The 16,383-nt window shown below is 36.8% G+C and overlaps 1 protein-coding gene across 1 annotated transcript in view; it reads left to right on the top strand.

The window, feature by feature from the left end:
* ARHGAP12 (Rho GTPase activating protein 12) overlaps positions 1-16,107 on the top strand; it is a 133,325-nt gene extending 117,218 nt beyond the window's left edge. The window contains exon 20 of the mRNA XM_088789599.1: positions 15,997-16,107. Within this exon, the coding sequence (XP_088645725.1) occupies positions 15,997-16,015 (19 nt within the window). The 3' untranslated portion in view covers positions 16,016-16,107. The remainder of the gene's footprint in view (positions 1-15,996) is intronic.
* Positions 16,108-16,383: the final 276 nt, after the last annotated feature.

Genomic DNA, 16,383 nt, shown 5'->3' with positions numbered 1-16,383 from the left:
TTAGGAATACAGAGGTTGGCAGTGGGTAGCTATTGCTTTCTGCTGGTCTTTCCTAGTTCTAGTTGATAGATAGCAATCCAGCGTTCCTCTCCCTCTCTGGCAAATAATCAGACTTTAGTGGTTCTTTTTCCACCCACTGACATTCCTAGGCAGTCCATTGCATGTTCATCTCTGTTTAGTGTGGATATCTGCTTTAACTGGTGTTCTAGAACTGTGCTGTCCAGCAGCCTTTTGGCAATTTAATTTTCATTAAAGTTGAATAAAACTTAAAAATTGTCACAGCAGCCACATTTGAAGTGTTCAGTAGTGACATGGAGTTGATGGCCACTGTGGATAGTGCAGCTATAGAAGGTTGCCATCCTCACAGAAAATTCAGCTGGGCAGTACTGTTCCAGAAGGTTGATTGTGAGGAATAAGCAATTGCAAAATGCAAATTTTTTTTCAAAAAAGACATGAATGACCTAAAAAACCTTACATATTATTTCATAGTTTTCTGTAATGCTTGTCGCGTAAGTATAGGACTCTGAAAGAATTTACAAGCAAGGAGAGAGACACATTTTTATAACAGGTCTGCCAAACTTTGAATATTAGTCCTACCATGTGTTCTCATTGGGGGCTAGAAGGGTGGTAAATGTGATTTGACTTCAAATACCACTCCATCAAAAATCAGTTCGAAACTGTGGCTTTAAAAAAGCTTCAGTTGACACTATTCTCTGGGAAATTTAGAACGTTGTACTATGCGATAACATTTCTGAGATGTATGTCACAATACTCTTACATTTTAGGAATTTTCACTTTGGTGAGAAAGATTTTCTGAAATCTTACTTTAGACATTGTGTCTAAACAATTAATGAAAGAAATGATTCTTATTAGAGCTTTCTTTTGAGGTCTAAGCTACTTCACCTGTATTTACTCCTGATTTTTAATAATGCCCTATAGGAAGTAATAGAGCTCTTGAACCTACATACAAAATTTCTTCTTAAATGGAAACTGAAATCGAGCGACAGATACAGGGAAATTGTTGGTAGTCTCAAAGCACATCACTAGGTCTGCACACGATTTCACCAGCTACTTGCTAAAGTATGGACAGGAACATGGTATACAGATCCCATAGACTAGATGATTAGCTGTTTTCTTTTTAAATCAAAATGATTGTTTATTTTAAGGGTCCCAGGCCAAATTCTTTCAGAGCTGGTACTTCTGTGCATACTTGACACGTACAGTGCTCTAGTTGAAGAAGATGCTACTCATGTATTTTCAACCCTGTTGTAAAGGCTTTCTATTAATATCTAATCTTAAGATTTCTAGGTAGGGAGCCCAGTAGTTTGTTAGGTACTCTAACTAACCCAACCCCTAGACAAAATGCTTCAGTTCAGACTTAAATCATAGGGTAAAGAAGCTTTGCCATCTAGTAAAACTAACATTCTTCTCCCATATTCTCACTAAGGAGTACATTGAAACATGAAATGCTTCTTTCTGTGTCATTTCTTCATCTGTTTTCCCTTTATCTTCCGTGTCAGCAGTTCGTGTTTGCTTTAGAAAATCAGATGAGTGGCTAGTCACAGACTGTATTGGGACTTACTGAGGCCCTTGTTTCCAGAGTGTCCATGTTTCTAGGAGAGTGTGGACTTCAAGAGGAATCAAAGGCCTGTGGGAAGCCTCCACAGCCCTGTTGAGAGGGAAACTAAATCTTTTATAAGGGGGAATCCAAATATCTTTGGATGACAGTTGTGACTGTGAGGTTCCCTGAATTCAGCCCTTTATGTAAGGGAAACAGATATGATGTGATGCTTCTGACATCTGGCTACATCTTAAGGCTGCCCTCTCTGATTATGTCCCTGACTCTTGACCTGTTATATTAGCCAGATTGATTGCCTGAGCATTGCTAGTAACATTGACTGAACCTTCTTACCCATCTTAACACTCTCATAAGTGCCTATAGCATATTCAATTGGTGTTAATGGTTCCACAAAGCCAACATCAGATAATACGAAATTGCTGTTTTAAATAATAGGTAGTACCGAAACATCTGCATAAAAGGTTGGAAAGAGAGTTTAATATAAACAATCTACTAAGATCCCATTTATTCAACAAATTCAGTGAATTTGTTTGAGATGTTTAAGCATGGTGGTAACCTCTGGGGATACAAAACAAAGGTAAGCAAAACAATCTCTGCACTCATGTTTATAGTCTTAAGATTGGTAATATGACAAATGGTCTGTATTTAATTCTATACACCTATATTGAGTAGGTGACATACACCTATATTGAGTAGGTGAAATCAACATGGTCAGTTTTAGAAGTTTTATTCGTGTACCTTTCAAGTCAGCTACTAGTGTACTCAGGCCAGTCTACAGAGATTTAGCTAAGATTTACTGCTACATAATTGGGTAGCATGTATTGAGAATGACATTATTCTTGAGTACTTGTTGAGTTGAAGTAAGGCAAGTTGGTCAAATAAATACAAGAAATGTTGAAAGCGTTGATGAAGCATAAATTCAATTGATAAGGCCTAGTTTTAAACAGAAGATGGATCATCCTAGCATGAAACAATAAAATGTGAAATGGGACATTTACAACTAAATTGTCAGAAAAGAATGTATTTAACAACAGTTGTAATGGTCACACAAGTAATCCACATCATACTTCCCATATTAAAATTAAATGTATGGAGGATTCTGGGAAGATGGTAGAAACAGCATAGTTTTTCAATTTCCACACTAAAACAACAATATAATGCCACTGAGAGTAAATAGGTAACAGATATCCTCACAACCTCCAGAATACGAGCAGGTCAGGACAAAGCACCAACAGCTCCAAGATCTGCAATGATATTGGTATCTGTGTGAGAGAGAGGCAAGAAAGAAACAATAGGGTAACATCTGATAGACTCAGAACAAAAGAACCACAATATAACCACAAGGACTGAAGGGGCTGAAACACTAGCTCCTAGGAATTCTTAAAACGAACTTGCCAGAGCTCCCTTCCAGGACAAGACCTCACACTGGAGAAAAGTTGCTGAGAGTGGAATCAAAATTGGACAGGATAAGGACAATAGACAAAAGAGATTGTCTAAATAGAAGTGGGGAACGGAAGTTAGAGCCAAGAAATCCCAGAAGTCAAGCTGCCATATTTTTTAACACAATGCAAAAACAACACAAGAATGAATCTGTGAAGTTAACAAAGTTTTCCTGAATCCTATCTTATTCCAAAAGTTCAGGAAAATTAATTTCACATAAAAATGAGCAAAATAATAGTATCAAGGCCAAATTCCATATAAAATTGTAAGAAAAAATAATAAGGAGCAGAGTAACACCCGTATGGAAATTGGAAGCATGCCAGAAAAACATGCCCACAAAAGAAAACTATATTCCAAAAACTGAGCTCAAGGTCTGTAAGAAATGATGTAAGACATGAAAGAACATGAATTATTAGACATAAGATGGCAAAACTCAGGAAAGAGTGTTGAAATTAGAAAATATTTCAGAATGTAAGTAGAAACATAAGAGCAAATAGATAATGCCTTAAAAGAAACAAAGTATAAAAGAAAAATTTTAAATCATAAATGAAAGATTTAAAGAAATATTTTTTTAAAAGATTAAAAGTGACATTGAAGATAGGCAAAAAAGATCAAACAGGATTAATAGTTCATAAACCAAGGTAAGCAAAAGACATTAAAACTATTTCAATAATACTTTCCTGAAATTAGAAAAGAAATTGAAATTTTGTATTGAAATAACACATGAAATAACTAACATTGACCTAAAGTGACCAATATCAAGACATAGCCCAGTGAAATTACTGAACTGTAAAGAAAAAGAAATCTTTTAGGCATCTGTTGTAAAAGCACATGTGATTTGTAAGGGAAAATATTAAATTATCGGAATTTTCAACAGCAACATGTTACACCAGATGAAAATGGAGCAATATATTTAAGATTCTCAAGGAAAGTTAGTCAAGGATTTTCTGTCCAATGAAACTGACTTGCAAGTATAAAAGGCACATTTTGTTTAAGCATGGTGTGTATTTAATTTTATACACCTATATTGAGTAGGTGATATACACCTATATTGAGTAGGTGAACTCAACACAAATGTTATCAGCATTTACGAATTCAAAAAATGCTTTCCATGATCACATCTTTAAGAATCTATTACAGAATGGGTTTCAGATTACTAAAATGTCTTAGAGACATCAACATCAGGACTGCATTAAATATTTAATTGTGTATAAAAATAAGACTAAATGAGGGCTAAAAGGGAGACTATATAGTCCTTAATGACCACATATAACCTTACAAATAAAGTTTAGTACAAATTTTACAATGAAAGAATGGGGAGAACATGCAAAACATTTAATGTTTTCAGCAACCATATTGGTATTATTCTGATTGTTGTGTATGTAATAGGAAATTAAACAAATGGATACTCTGGGATGTGCTATCCCCTGAGCCCTTGAGAATCCGGATTCTCATAATGGAAGAGAGGAGTCACAGTTATAATAAGTAAATACTCTGTAGTCTTAATTTGAATTGGGAGTATCAATATGAAGTCATGGGATGGTTTATTTACACATACATACGTGTACTCTATTATAAATTGTCCACTGAAAACACCTAGAAAAATGACCAACCCAGGGAGCATCTCTAGCACCTAAATTATGACCTTGAAATATAATTTCTTATTAAAAGAAATGAAGCTTTTTAGAGATGTGGCTGATTCCATCTTGTACTTCAGAAATATACAAGATGACCCTGGAAGATCTTGTCATAGCAGATAGCAAGGAAGCCATCAGCTAGCTATTACTAGGATCTTGTCAAAAGGATGAGGCAACTTGAAGAAGATTCCACTGGCCAAAGAGGATAGCATGAGTTTCAATAATGAGAATGATTGCAGTGAATTGAAATCCATTAATATGTTTTAACCCATGAATTCATAATGATACTGAATTATCTTCTTGAAAACTGGTAAATAAAGAGAAAGAAGCATTTATCCTGTCTTTTCTGCATGCACTTGACCACTGGGTAACTGCAATGGCAGATGAGGGTAAGCATCTCTATGTAGAAGTATTCCAACTAGTAATTGAAAAAGAAATGATATAATACCACCCATTTTATGCCCTCCATTGAGTTAGTAAATATAAGTATTAGGCATCAATAGCTACTAACATCATAAAAAGAAATGACTAGACACTGCATGCCTCCTGATGAAAGAACACAAGACCTCTTAATATAGTCTTTGTCAAAGGAATTGAGCCTTGAATCTGAATCAGGCTCTGCATCCAACTTCCAATTTTCAGGAAATACAGAGAATTATATCAGGAATATGAAATAAAATCCAGACTGAGAAACCAGGTCAAAGGGCCTGAATTCTCCAGCAAATAGCTTTATATGCAAAAGAAAGGGATGATGCAGGACCCTATGGATTTTCATACATTTTTAAAAATTGAGATGTGAGCATCATTAAAAAAGACAGTAGTAACGTGTAAGTTCTTTATTTTGTAACATTTTACTATTATTATTTTTTACATGTTCTTAAGGTTATGTTTTTATCTATGTAGTGGAAATACTATATAATGGTGTACTTTACTAATCTTTTCCCAATTCCACATTGAGTGACATCATGGTAATTTGAAGGTGGCCATGTGATATTTAAACCAAATCAATGATTGATTTGTCTAGGCTTACGAATGCGATGGAAAGAATATTAATACAGATTAAATTTAAAAATGTGTCTATAGCCATTACATTGTGAATAACAAAAAAGTTAAGGAAATATTCCTCCAGGATTAAAAAAACACAAAAAAAGCTATTATCTAACTCAGCAAAGCAGTCAGATACGTCATTGACAAATGAGAGTTCTTACATACATGTTTAATTGTTCACTTTTGTCTTATTAATGTAAATGAAAATATCAGCTGACATTCATATCAAATTACACTCATTCATCAGTTGCAATTGTAGGACAGCTGCAGGAGTTTGGCAAAAAAGCATTCTTTGAGAATAATTTGATTATGTGGAATTTGCAATAGAGTATTGTATATTATTTATATCAGTAAAATTTACAATAAACGTGTGTGTGTGTTTTGTGCCAGTTTCTAAACATTTACCAGTATACCTCTGGAAGTGTGGTAAGGTAAGTATAATAAATGGTAATTGTTTTTATTGTTAGTGTTATGTATGGCAATAACAGAATGACAGGTTCCTGAGAGAGGATGATTGTTTGGCAGGAAGCTAAACTCATCAACATGGCTTAAATTAAATTTCCAAGGCAATGACAAGAAAGCCCACATGTAACCGCTGAATTGAAAGTAAGAAGTATAAAAATGTGAGATTTCAAGTGTACAATGAGAGGCAAAGGAGGAAGAAAAGGAAACTGGTATACTTGCATAGGAAGCCCTCTGATGAACACAGATCCAAAGGATGAACTAAAACTGACTTTGTGGAGCATATGATCAAAATGATCATACAACAGTACAAGTTTATAAAAATATTAGAAGATTTAAATTCCCAATGAACTTTAAGAACATTCTAGTTAACAAAAAGTGCCTTTTAAGCTATATGCAGATCAAGAAGTACAAAAAAGGCTTCCATCTCCAGCAAGCAGCATAATCTTCGAATAGGGACATATAAAATAAATAATGTAAAGATGTAATAATAGCACCAAGAAAAGCCATGAAAAGAAATGGAGTTTTAAATAACTCCCCAGGACCAGACCAACCACATCCCAGTATTCTCCTGCTTCTTCAAGAACTTGTAGATGGAATCCAGGAACATATGTCAGTGATGTCTGATAGACAATAGAAAATATATTCAGAAATCTCAAAATGGACATTCCCCCTCAGGTTAAGAAAAAAAACAGACTGGTCGAGGAAAGGAATGCTGTAAATACAATCCTGGATTCAGCAATAGCTTTGCAGATAATGTAGACCTGGGAATATTAAGCGATATAGCTTAATACTCTGCGTGTGTTGTTTCTGGTGTCTCTTGGGAGGAGCTCCCATGCAGGCCAATATCAGCCTTGCCTGTGACTGGCCCCCTTGGTGGATTAGGTAGATACTATGCCTGTATTGCATCCCAGGAACCCACCAAAATTACAAATGAATTATAGAGAAAGCAACCTCAAGAATCATCTGAACCCTAGCTGAACAGAACCACTATAAGGATATAAAGAAGAGGCTACATCAGGACGTTTAGGAGGGGCGGAAATGTGAAACAGGCTGACTCGAAACGCACAAGCAGCCATTATCCCTGTGTGGAGCCTGCCTTATGTGTAACTTACAGGAGGGCATCATCTTTTCTATGTTGAACCCTCCCCCAAAGGCTAAGTCTGAGACCGCATTGATCTGCTAAAATCCGCACATGAGCATCACCTTGGTGATGCCCTGGGTCCCCGCACTGCACAGCTATTGCTGTATCACCTGGGGCTCTCTCGGCTAATGAGAGGCTGGCCACACCCCACAAGCTCAGCAAGCATTTTATAGTAGCGGTCCAGAAAACTTTCGGTGGTGGGCAGTGAGCCACAGATTGTGCTGAGCCTCTTTTGGGTGGCTCTTGGGGAGCTGTGAGCCCAAGGCGAGAGGTGGCTGGCTGTAGTGTTCTCAGGGCTTTTTGTGAAGTGGTCACAGGCCATGCACTGGCGCAAGAACTGAATCTCTGTTAATCGCTGGCCACACCCTGTGACTCTGGGACCCTGTCCCACCCAGCTACCGTGTTTCCCCGAAAATAAGACCTAACCAGAAAATAAGCCCTAGCATGATTTTTCAGGATGACATCCCTTGAACATAAGCCCTAATGTGTCTTTTGGAGCAAAAATTAATACAAGACCCGGTCTTATTTTTAGGGAAACATGGTAGTGCTGTGTTGCCGAAGGCACTCTCAGCATGTGGTCAGCAGCCTGGCCTGTGCACCTAAGGAGGCTCTTAGAATAGCTGAGCCTTATGGGCAGCTGGAGAGTGGCAATAGGCCTAGGGGGCCCTGGGCCTTTTGCTAAGCTGCTCCAGGGCCAATACTGGTGGTGGCCGGACTTGGTTTACTGTGAGGCCACTGTCACATGCCTCCAGGGAGGCACTGTCACATGCCTCCAGGGAGGCACTGTCACATGCCTCCAGGTCCAGCATAGGCAGCAGCTAACCACATATAGCTTTATAGCTCCTACTGGGTAGCTGCAGGCTGGTTACAGGCAAAGTTGAAATTGGCCTGCATGGGGGCTCCTCCCAAGAGACACCAAAACAACACACCCAGAACCACCATCAGTACACCAGAGCACTACCCTCATTAGACCCACAAGCGGCACACCCAAAGGGTGATCTGAACAGGTACTAGAGCCCATGGAGGCAAATTCCTCTCTGAGGAGTCAGCCACCACACAGCAGTTCATACACTGTGGGCATTGTAAATTCTCTGTCACCCTGGGAGTCAATCCCACCCATTGACTTGCCAAAAGCACTCAAGACTCAACTATAAGAGAACACACATTCAAGGGACACTCCTGGAACACATGCACAGGGGATCAGGGAGATTGTGCCATTGGAGTACACAGGACACATACTACATAAGGCCACCCGGCAAACGTTGAGAGACACAGGAGATCTACCTAATACATAGAAACAAACATAGGCAGCCAGAATGAAAAAACAAACATGTCCCAAATTAAAAACAAAACAAAAAACAACCCTCCCCCCTCCAAAAACAGGAGAAACCTCCAGAAATAAAACTAAAGGAAATGGAAGCAACCAATCTACTAGAGAGAGTGTTTAAAACACTCGTTATAAGAATGCTAAAGGAACTTTGTGAGAATTTCAACAAAGAGGTAGTAAGCATAAAGAAAGACATAAAAAACATTAAAAAAGAGCCAGTCAGAAATAAATAATACAATAATAATTAAAATGAAGAATACACTAAAAGGAATCTACAGCAGATTAGATGAAGCAGAGGATTGAATCACTGATTTAGAAGACAAGATAGCAGAAAACACCCAATCAGAACAACAACAAAAAAGATAGTTTAAGAGACCTGTGGGACAACATCAAGTGTAACAACATTTACATTACAGAGGTACCAGAAGGAGAAAAGAGAAGCGAGGGAGCAAGGAATAGAGAAACTATTAGAAGGAATAACGACTGAAAACTTCCCTGACCTGGCAAAAGAAATAGACATACAAGATCTGACAATTAAGTCCACGAACTGGTTGCAACACTGTTGCTAATCTCTCTTTGATACCAGAAGGATTATTCATTATGAATTTGTACCAACTGGACCCAGCAGTTAATCAAGTTTACTATTTGGAAGTGCTGAAAAGGCTGCGTGATAAAGTTAGACGACCTGAACTTTTTTGCCAACAATTCATGGCTCTTGTGTCACGACAATGACCAGCTCACATGGCACTGTCTGTGAGGGAGTTTTTAGCTAGTAAACAAATAACTTATTAGAATACCCACCCTACTCATCTGATCTGGCCCCTAATGACTTTCTTTACCCGAAGATAAAGGAAATATTGAAAGAAGACTTTTTGATGACATTCAGGACATTAAGGGTAGTACGACAACAGCTCTGATGGCCATTCCAGAAAAAGAGTTCCAAATTACTTTGAAGGGTGGGCTAAGTGCTGGCATCAGTGCAGTGCTTCAAAGGTGACCATAGTGATACTCAGCAATGAGATATATAGCACTTTTTCTAGGATGAGTTTGTGAACTTAATTGTCGGACCTTGTACAAGCCCAGGAAACAGAGAGTTCCTAATAAGATGAACCCAAAGAGGTCATCACCAACACACATCATAATTAAAATGCCAAAGTTAAAGATAAGAATCCTAAAATCAGCAAGAGAAAGACAACTAGTTAATTACAAGGGACCTCCCATAAGACCATTAGCTGATTTCTCAACAGAAACTTTGCAGGCCAGAGTAGAGTGGCAGGAAATATTCAAAGTAATAAAAAACAAGGGTCTACAACCAAGACTACTTGACCCAGCAAGGGTATCATTTAAAATTGAAGAAGAGAGAAACAACTTCCCAGACAAGAAAAAGCTAAAGGAATTTATTACCACAAGTATTACAAGAAATGGTTGAAAGAACATTTTTAAGCAGAAGAAAGAAAACAAAGAAAGATAAAAATATGAATAATAAAATGGCAATAATAAATGTATCTATCAATAATGACTTTAAGTGTAAGTGGATTAAATCAAAAGACAGTAGCTGAAGGGATAAGAAAACAAGGCCCATGCATATGCTGTCTACAAGATACCAACTTCAGATTGTAAGATACACATTGACTGAAAGTAACAGGATGGAAGAAGATTATTTCATGCACATGGAAATGAGAAAAAAGCTGGGGTAGCAGTACTTATATTGGACAAAATAGACTTTAAAACAAAGACTGTACTAAGAGACAAAGACATCACATAGTAATAAAGTAATTATTGAATAGTAATTCAACAAGAAGACATCACTCCAGTAAACACTTGTACACCCCACATAGGAGCACCTAAACATATAAAACAAATATTGACCGACATAAAGGCAGCGATCAACAGTAACACATAGTAGGAGACTTTAACACCCCACTGACACCAATGGACAGATCTTTCAGACAGAAAATAAACATGAGAACAACAGCTTTAAATAATGCACTAGACCAGATGGATTTCATTGATGTTTTAGAGCATTTTACATGAAACCAGCAGAATATGCATCATTTTCAAGTGCATATGAAACATTTCCAACAGAGACCACATGTTAGGCCACAAAACAAGTATAACTAAATTTTAGAAGATTGAAATCATGTCAAGTATCTTCTTAGACAACAATGATATGAAACTAGAAGTCAATTACAAGAATAATACTGAAAAACAAACACATGTAGGCTAAATAACATGCTACTAAATAACCAGTGGGTCAACAACGAGATCAAAGAAGAAATCAAAAGCTACCTTGAAACAAAAATGAAAATACAATGACCCAAAATCAATAGGGCACAGCAAAACCAGTCCTAAAAGGGAAATTCCTAGCAGTGCTGGCCTACAGAAAGAAATAAGAAAAATCTCAAATAAGCAATCTAACTTTACACCTAAGGGAAGTGGGATAAAAAACAGCCGACAAAGGCCAAAGTGAGTACAAGGAAAGAAATAATAAAGATTAGAGAGGACATAGAGTTGAAAAAAATAATACAAAAGATCAATGAAACCAGGAACTGTTTTTCTGAAAAGGTAAAATTGACAAACCTTTAACCAGACTCATCAAGAAAAAAAATGACAGGGGACCCAAATAAAATCTCAAATAGGAAAAGTGACAATGGACACCACAGAAATACAAAAAAGTTTTTTAAAAATGCTGCGAACAACTATATGCCAACAAATTAGACAATTTGAAGAAATGGATAAATCCCTAGAAGCATACAGTCTTCCAAGGCAGAATCAAGAAGAAACAGAAAACCAAACAGACCAATTACTACCAATAAAATAGAACCTGTCATCAACAAGCTCCCAACAAACAAAAGTCTGGGACCAGATGACTACACAGGTGAATTTTACCAAACATTCAAAAAAGAATTAACACCTATTCTCCTCAAACTATTTTTAAAAATCCAAGAGGGAAGATCATTTTATGAGGTCATCATTACCCTGATTCCAAAATCAGAGAAAGACATTACGTTAAAAAAAAAAAAAAAGAAAACTATAGGCCAATATCCCTGGTGAAAATAGATGCAAAAACCCTCAACAAAATATTAGCAAACCAAATTCGGCAATACATTGAACAGATCATGCACCACGATCAAGAGGGATTCATGCTGGTATGCAAGATTGGTTCAATATTTGCAAATCAATTAATGTGATACATCACATAAAAAATAAAAATCATATGGTCATATCAGTAGATGCAGAAAAAGCATTTGACAAAACTCAGCATTCATTTGAGATAAAAGTTCTCAGCAAAGTGGAAATAGAGGGAGCATATCTCAACATAATAAAGGCCATTTGTGACAAACCCAGAGCCAACATACTCAATGGGGAAAAGCTAAAAGTATTCTCCTTAAGATCAGGAAAAAGACAAAAATGTCCACTTTCACAACTTTTCTTCAACATAGTACTGGACGTCCTAGTCACATCAGTCAGACAAGAGAAAGAAGTGAAAGGCATTCATATGGGAAAGGAAGACGTAAAACTGTCATTTGCAGATGACATGATACTATATATATAGATTCCCAAAGATTCCACCAAAAGACTATTAGAATGGATAAATGAATTTCGTGAAGTCAGGATGAAAAATTAATATTTAAAAATTGGTTGCATTTTCATACACCAATAATGAACTGTCAGAGAGAGAAATTAAGAAAACAATCCCGTTTTCAATTGCATAAAAAAAATCTACTTAGGAATAAATTTATCCAAGGAAGTTAAAGACCTGTACTCAGAAAATTATAAGATACTGGAGGGAGAAAGAAGATACAAATAAACAGAAATATATACCATGATCATGGATAGGAAGAACTAATATAGTTAAAATGTCTACACTACCCAAAGTAATATATAGATTCAATGCAATCCCTATAAAAATACTAATGGCATTTTTCACAGAAGTAGAACAAATAATTCTAAAATTTATATGGAACCAAAAAAGTCCTGAATAGCCATGGCAATCCTGAGAAAGAAGGACAATGCTAGAGGTATCATGCTACCTGATATAAAATTACACTACAAGGCCATAGTAATCAAAACAGCATGGTATTGGCATAAAAATAGACACAGATCAGTGGAACAGAATAGAAAGCCCAGAAATAAATTCATGCCTATATGGTCATTTTATCTGGCAAAGGAAGCAAGAATTTGCATTGAGGTAAAGACAGCTTATTCAATAAATGGTGCTGGAAAAACCGGACAGATACATGCAAAAAAAAAAAAAAAAAAGAAAAGAAAAGAAAGAAATATCTTATGCCATGTACGAGAAAAACTCAACATAGATTAAAGACTTAAATGTAAGACCTGAAACCATATAACTCCTAGAAGAAAATATAGGAAGTAAACTCACAGACATTACCCTTAGCAATATGTTGGCTGATACATTTCCTTGGGCAAAGGAAACAAAAGGAAAAATAAATGGGACTACATCATACTAAAAGTTTTTTCACAGTAAAGGAAACCATCAGCAAAACAAAAAGTTAACTGAATGGGAGAAGATATTTGCAAACCACACCTCCGATGAGGAGCTAATATCCAAACTATATGAAAAACTAATACAACTCAACAACAACAAAAACAAACAATCCAATTAAAAAATGGGCAGAGAACCTGAAGACACTTCTCCCAAGAAGACATACAAATGGCCAACAGAAATGTGAAAAATGCTCAGCTTCCCTAGCTATTTGGGAAATGCAAATCAAAACCACAATGAGATACCACCTCACACCTGGCTATTATCAACAAGACAGTAAGTGTTGGAGAGGCTGTGGAGAAAACAACCTCATACACTGCTAGTAAGAATGTAAATTGGTGCAGCCACTATGGAAAACACTATGAAGTTTCCTCAAAAAATTAAGAATAGAATTACCATACAACCCAACATTCCCTCTGCTGGGTGTCTACCCAAAAAATCTGAAAACATATATCCATAAAGATATATGTACCCCTATGTTCACTGCAGCATTTATTCACAGTGGCCAAACAAACCAAAGTGTCTTTTGTTAGGTGATTGAATAAAGAAGATACATACATACATACATACATACATACATACATACATACATACATACATACAATGGAGTATTACTCAGCCATAAGAAAAGATGAAATACTGCCATTTGTGACAACATGGATCTTGAGATTATGATGCTAAGCGAAATTAGTCAGACAAAAAAAGGAAAGAACCTTATGACCACTCATGTAGGATATAAAACTGAAAGCAACAAATGAACAAGACAAACAAAAACTTATAGTTACAGAAAACACTTTAGTGGTTATCAGAGGATAAGGGGGAGGTAGAAGAGGGTAAAGGGGGTCAAATATATGGTGATGGAAGGAGAACTGACTGGTGAATACACAATGCAGTATATAGATGATGTATTATAGAAATGTACACTTGAAACCTATATAATTTTACTAACCAATGTCACCCCAATACATTTAATAACAATTTTTAAAAAGTCACTTATGCTTGGAAATTAAGTAACACACTTTTAAATAACCCATAAGTTCAAGAAGAAATCAAATGGAAATTTGAAAACATTTTAACTAAATGATATAAAAAATATGACAGTTTACCTCATGTAAATCAGCAAGGAACAGCAAATTAAACCCAAAGAAGTAGAAGGAAGAAATGAAGTTAAAAGAAAAAAATTAAATAGAAAGTAAATGTTAGAAGGGATTAGTAAAGGCAAAAGATGGTTTTTTGAAGGAACGAATAAAGCTGATAAATCTTGGGGGCGGGGGAGAGAGATTACATTTTACCCCCATAGGCACTGGTGTTATTGTAATTATTATCTTTTCTAAGAAGACATTATCTTGAAACTGAAGCTATTCTTGGGTTCTTAGCTGCTCTGTCTGATGGCTGGTTAAAGGAGACACAGTGGTAAAATTAGGAACCTTTAAATTACATTTGAAGTGTGAGCAACCTACATTTTTTTCAAAGTCTTATTTCACTGTTTTTTAAAAACACATCATGGGGGAGAAAAATGTCCCCATATGGCAGATATATTTGTGTCTGAGGCTAATTTCTAACAATTTACCTGTTTTTGAAAACTCAATTTCTGGAAATTCCCATAGACAGTGGGGTCTGTTAAGATTCTTGTCTCAGTCATTTTTGGATGAGCTTCTACTGGGCTTAGGGCACCAGAGTATGTGTGACATTTTAAAATCTATTCCATAGTGACATAAGAGTTTCAGCAGATTGTCCTATATTGCTTTGGTTGGGATAACCAACACAAAACTGTCAACTGATTTTAAAAATGACTCCATTTTGTACGTCATTCAAAAAGGAAGGATAAAAACATCTTTCATTTAGTGAATGTAGAAGTTACTTGTCCGGAGAATGCCTTGTTTCCCTTCATTTCACCTAAACAGAGTGATACATCTGCATGGTTTTTGAGTTGTCACACCAGTCATCAATAAAAGGCACATGGTCCCTCCAAGTGGCTGAGTCTGCTCGAAACTTTAATAATACTGTTTTATTAGGTGAAATGCTTCAAGTTTTTCTGTTAGAGAATGGTTATATGTTATTGAGAATAATTGTGCTGCCAGGTAATGGAAAATAAACATTAAGCACTGATACTATCGTCCTCTTGACTTGTCTAATTTTCCCGGTTCATAATGCATTGTGGCTAGACTGATGAAATCAAAATGTTAATGGTAAATTACCTGTCAGATGGATTTGTCTGCTCTGTTCATTATCTTTGGTGAAAATACGGCTGAGATGGTTTGTGTGTGTGTGTGTGTGTGTGGTGGTTTAATTTCCTTGAGCTTAAAGTAGGAGCTAGAAATTCCTCTTTGCAGAAAGGAAACTTAATATGTGTATATTTAAAATAAAATAGGGACGCACTCAGGATCTAGTTAGATGTTCAAAATACAATTATTAAGCTTTTACTGTTTTGGCTTTTTTTGTTGTTTATAATAATCTTAGGGTCCTAGAAAATGATAGTGGAAACTCTTCTGGTTGTCACTCTTCGTTTTACGACCCAGAGTGATTTGAAGGGCGTACCTGTACACACCACTAGGCAGGACACTGAACGTGGAGGCTTCTCCTACTCCTTGGGTGATTACAGTTGAAATCAACTTTGCCATAAATACATGAAGGCATTCCAAAGAACAAAATGGAAACTGGAAACTGGTTCCAAAGCAGACTGAAGTACAGTTCTATTCAAAAACTTAGGAACCAGTACTTTTGGGTTTGGAGACAGTGGCAAGAATGTTAAGCAGGTTTTTGTCTTAAGGTCGAAAGATCATTGCTTTTAACCTTTTGTTAACTGAAAAAGAACATCCTTTAGTATCAGCTTCCCCTTCCGTGATCTTTTAGACACAAGGACTGCCTGTGAGTGGAGGGCAAGAGTTACACCATCATAAACTGAAGCAGATCTTCGGCAAGACAGGACAGGTGGCGCCATCACCACAGTCGTGGGACAACCTCTGAGGTGGCAGGGGGTAGGATGCTTTGTGGAACTGGGTTTCCCAGCAGATCCAGGTTCTTGCCAAACTGCCTGTATACTAGGGAATGCTGTGCCTGGGTAAGTGTAAATGAATTCTGGTGAATTGGGAAGGGCCCGGATAAGAGAGGACTTCTGATATTCCCTCCTTGATGCCTAGCCAACCAGACAGTTCCCCGGTGGCCGTTGCTGCCTCTGAGCAGCGCTGGGAGCTGGGCTGAGTGGAGCTCTGGGATGAGATAGAGGTGGGGGTGGGGTGG

This window comes from Rhinolophus sinicus, chromosome 1, assembly GCF_057876585.1.
Source record: "Rhinolophus sinicus isolate RSI-liver-muscle chromosome 1, RSI-T2T, whole genome shotgun sequence".
In the NCBI taxonomy this organism is placed as follows: domain Eukaryota; kingdom Metazoa; phylum Chordata; class Mammalia; order Chiroptera; family Rhinolophidae; genus Rhinolophus; species Rhinolophus sinicus.
The sequence above is the reverse complement of the archived record's forward strand: the minus strand, read 5'-3'. Positions and strand labels throughout refer to the sequence as shown.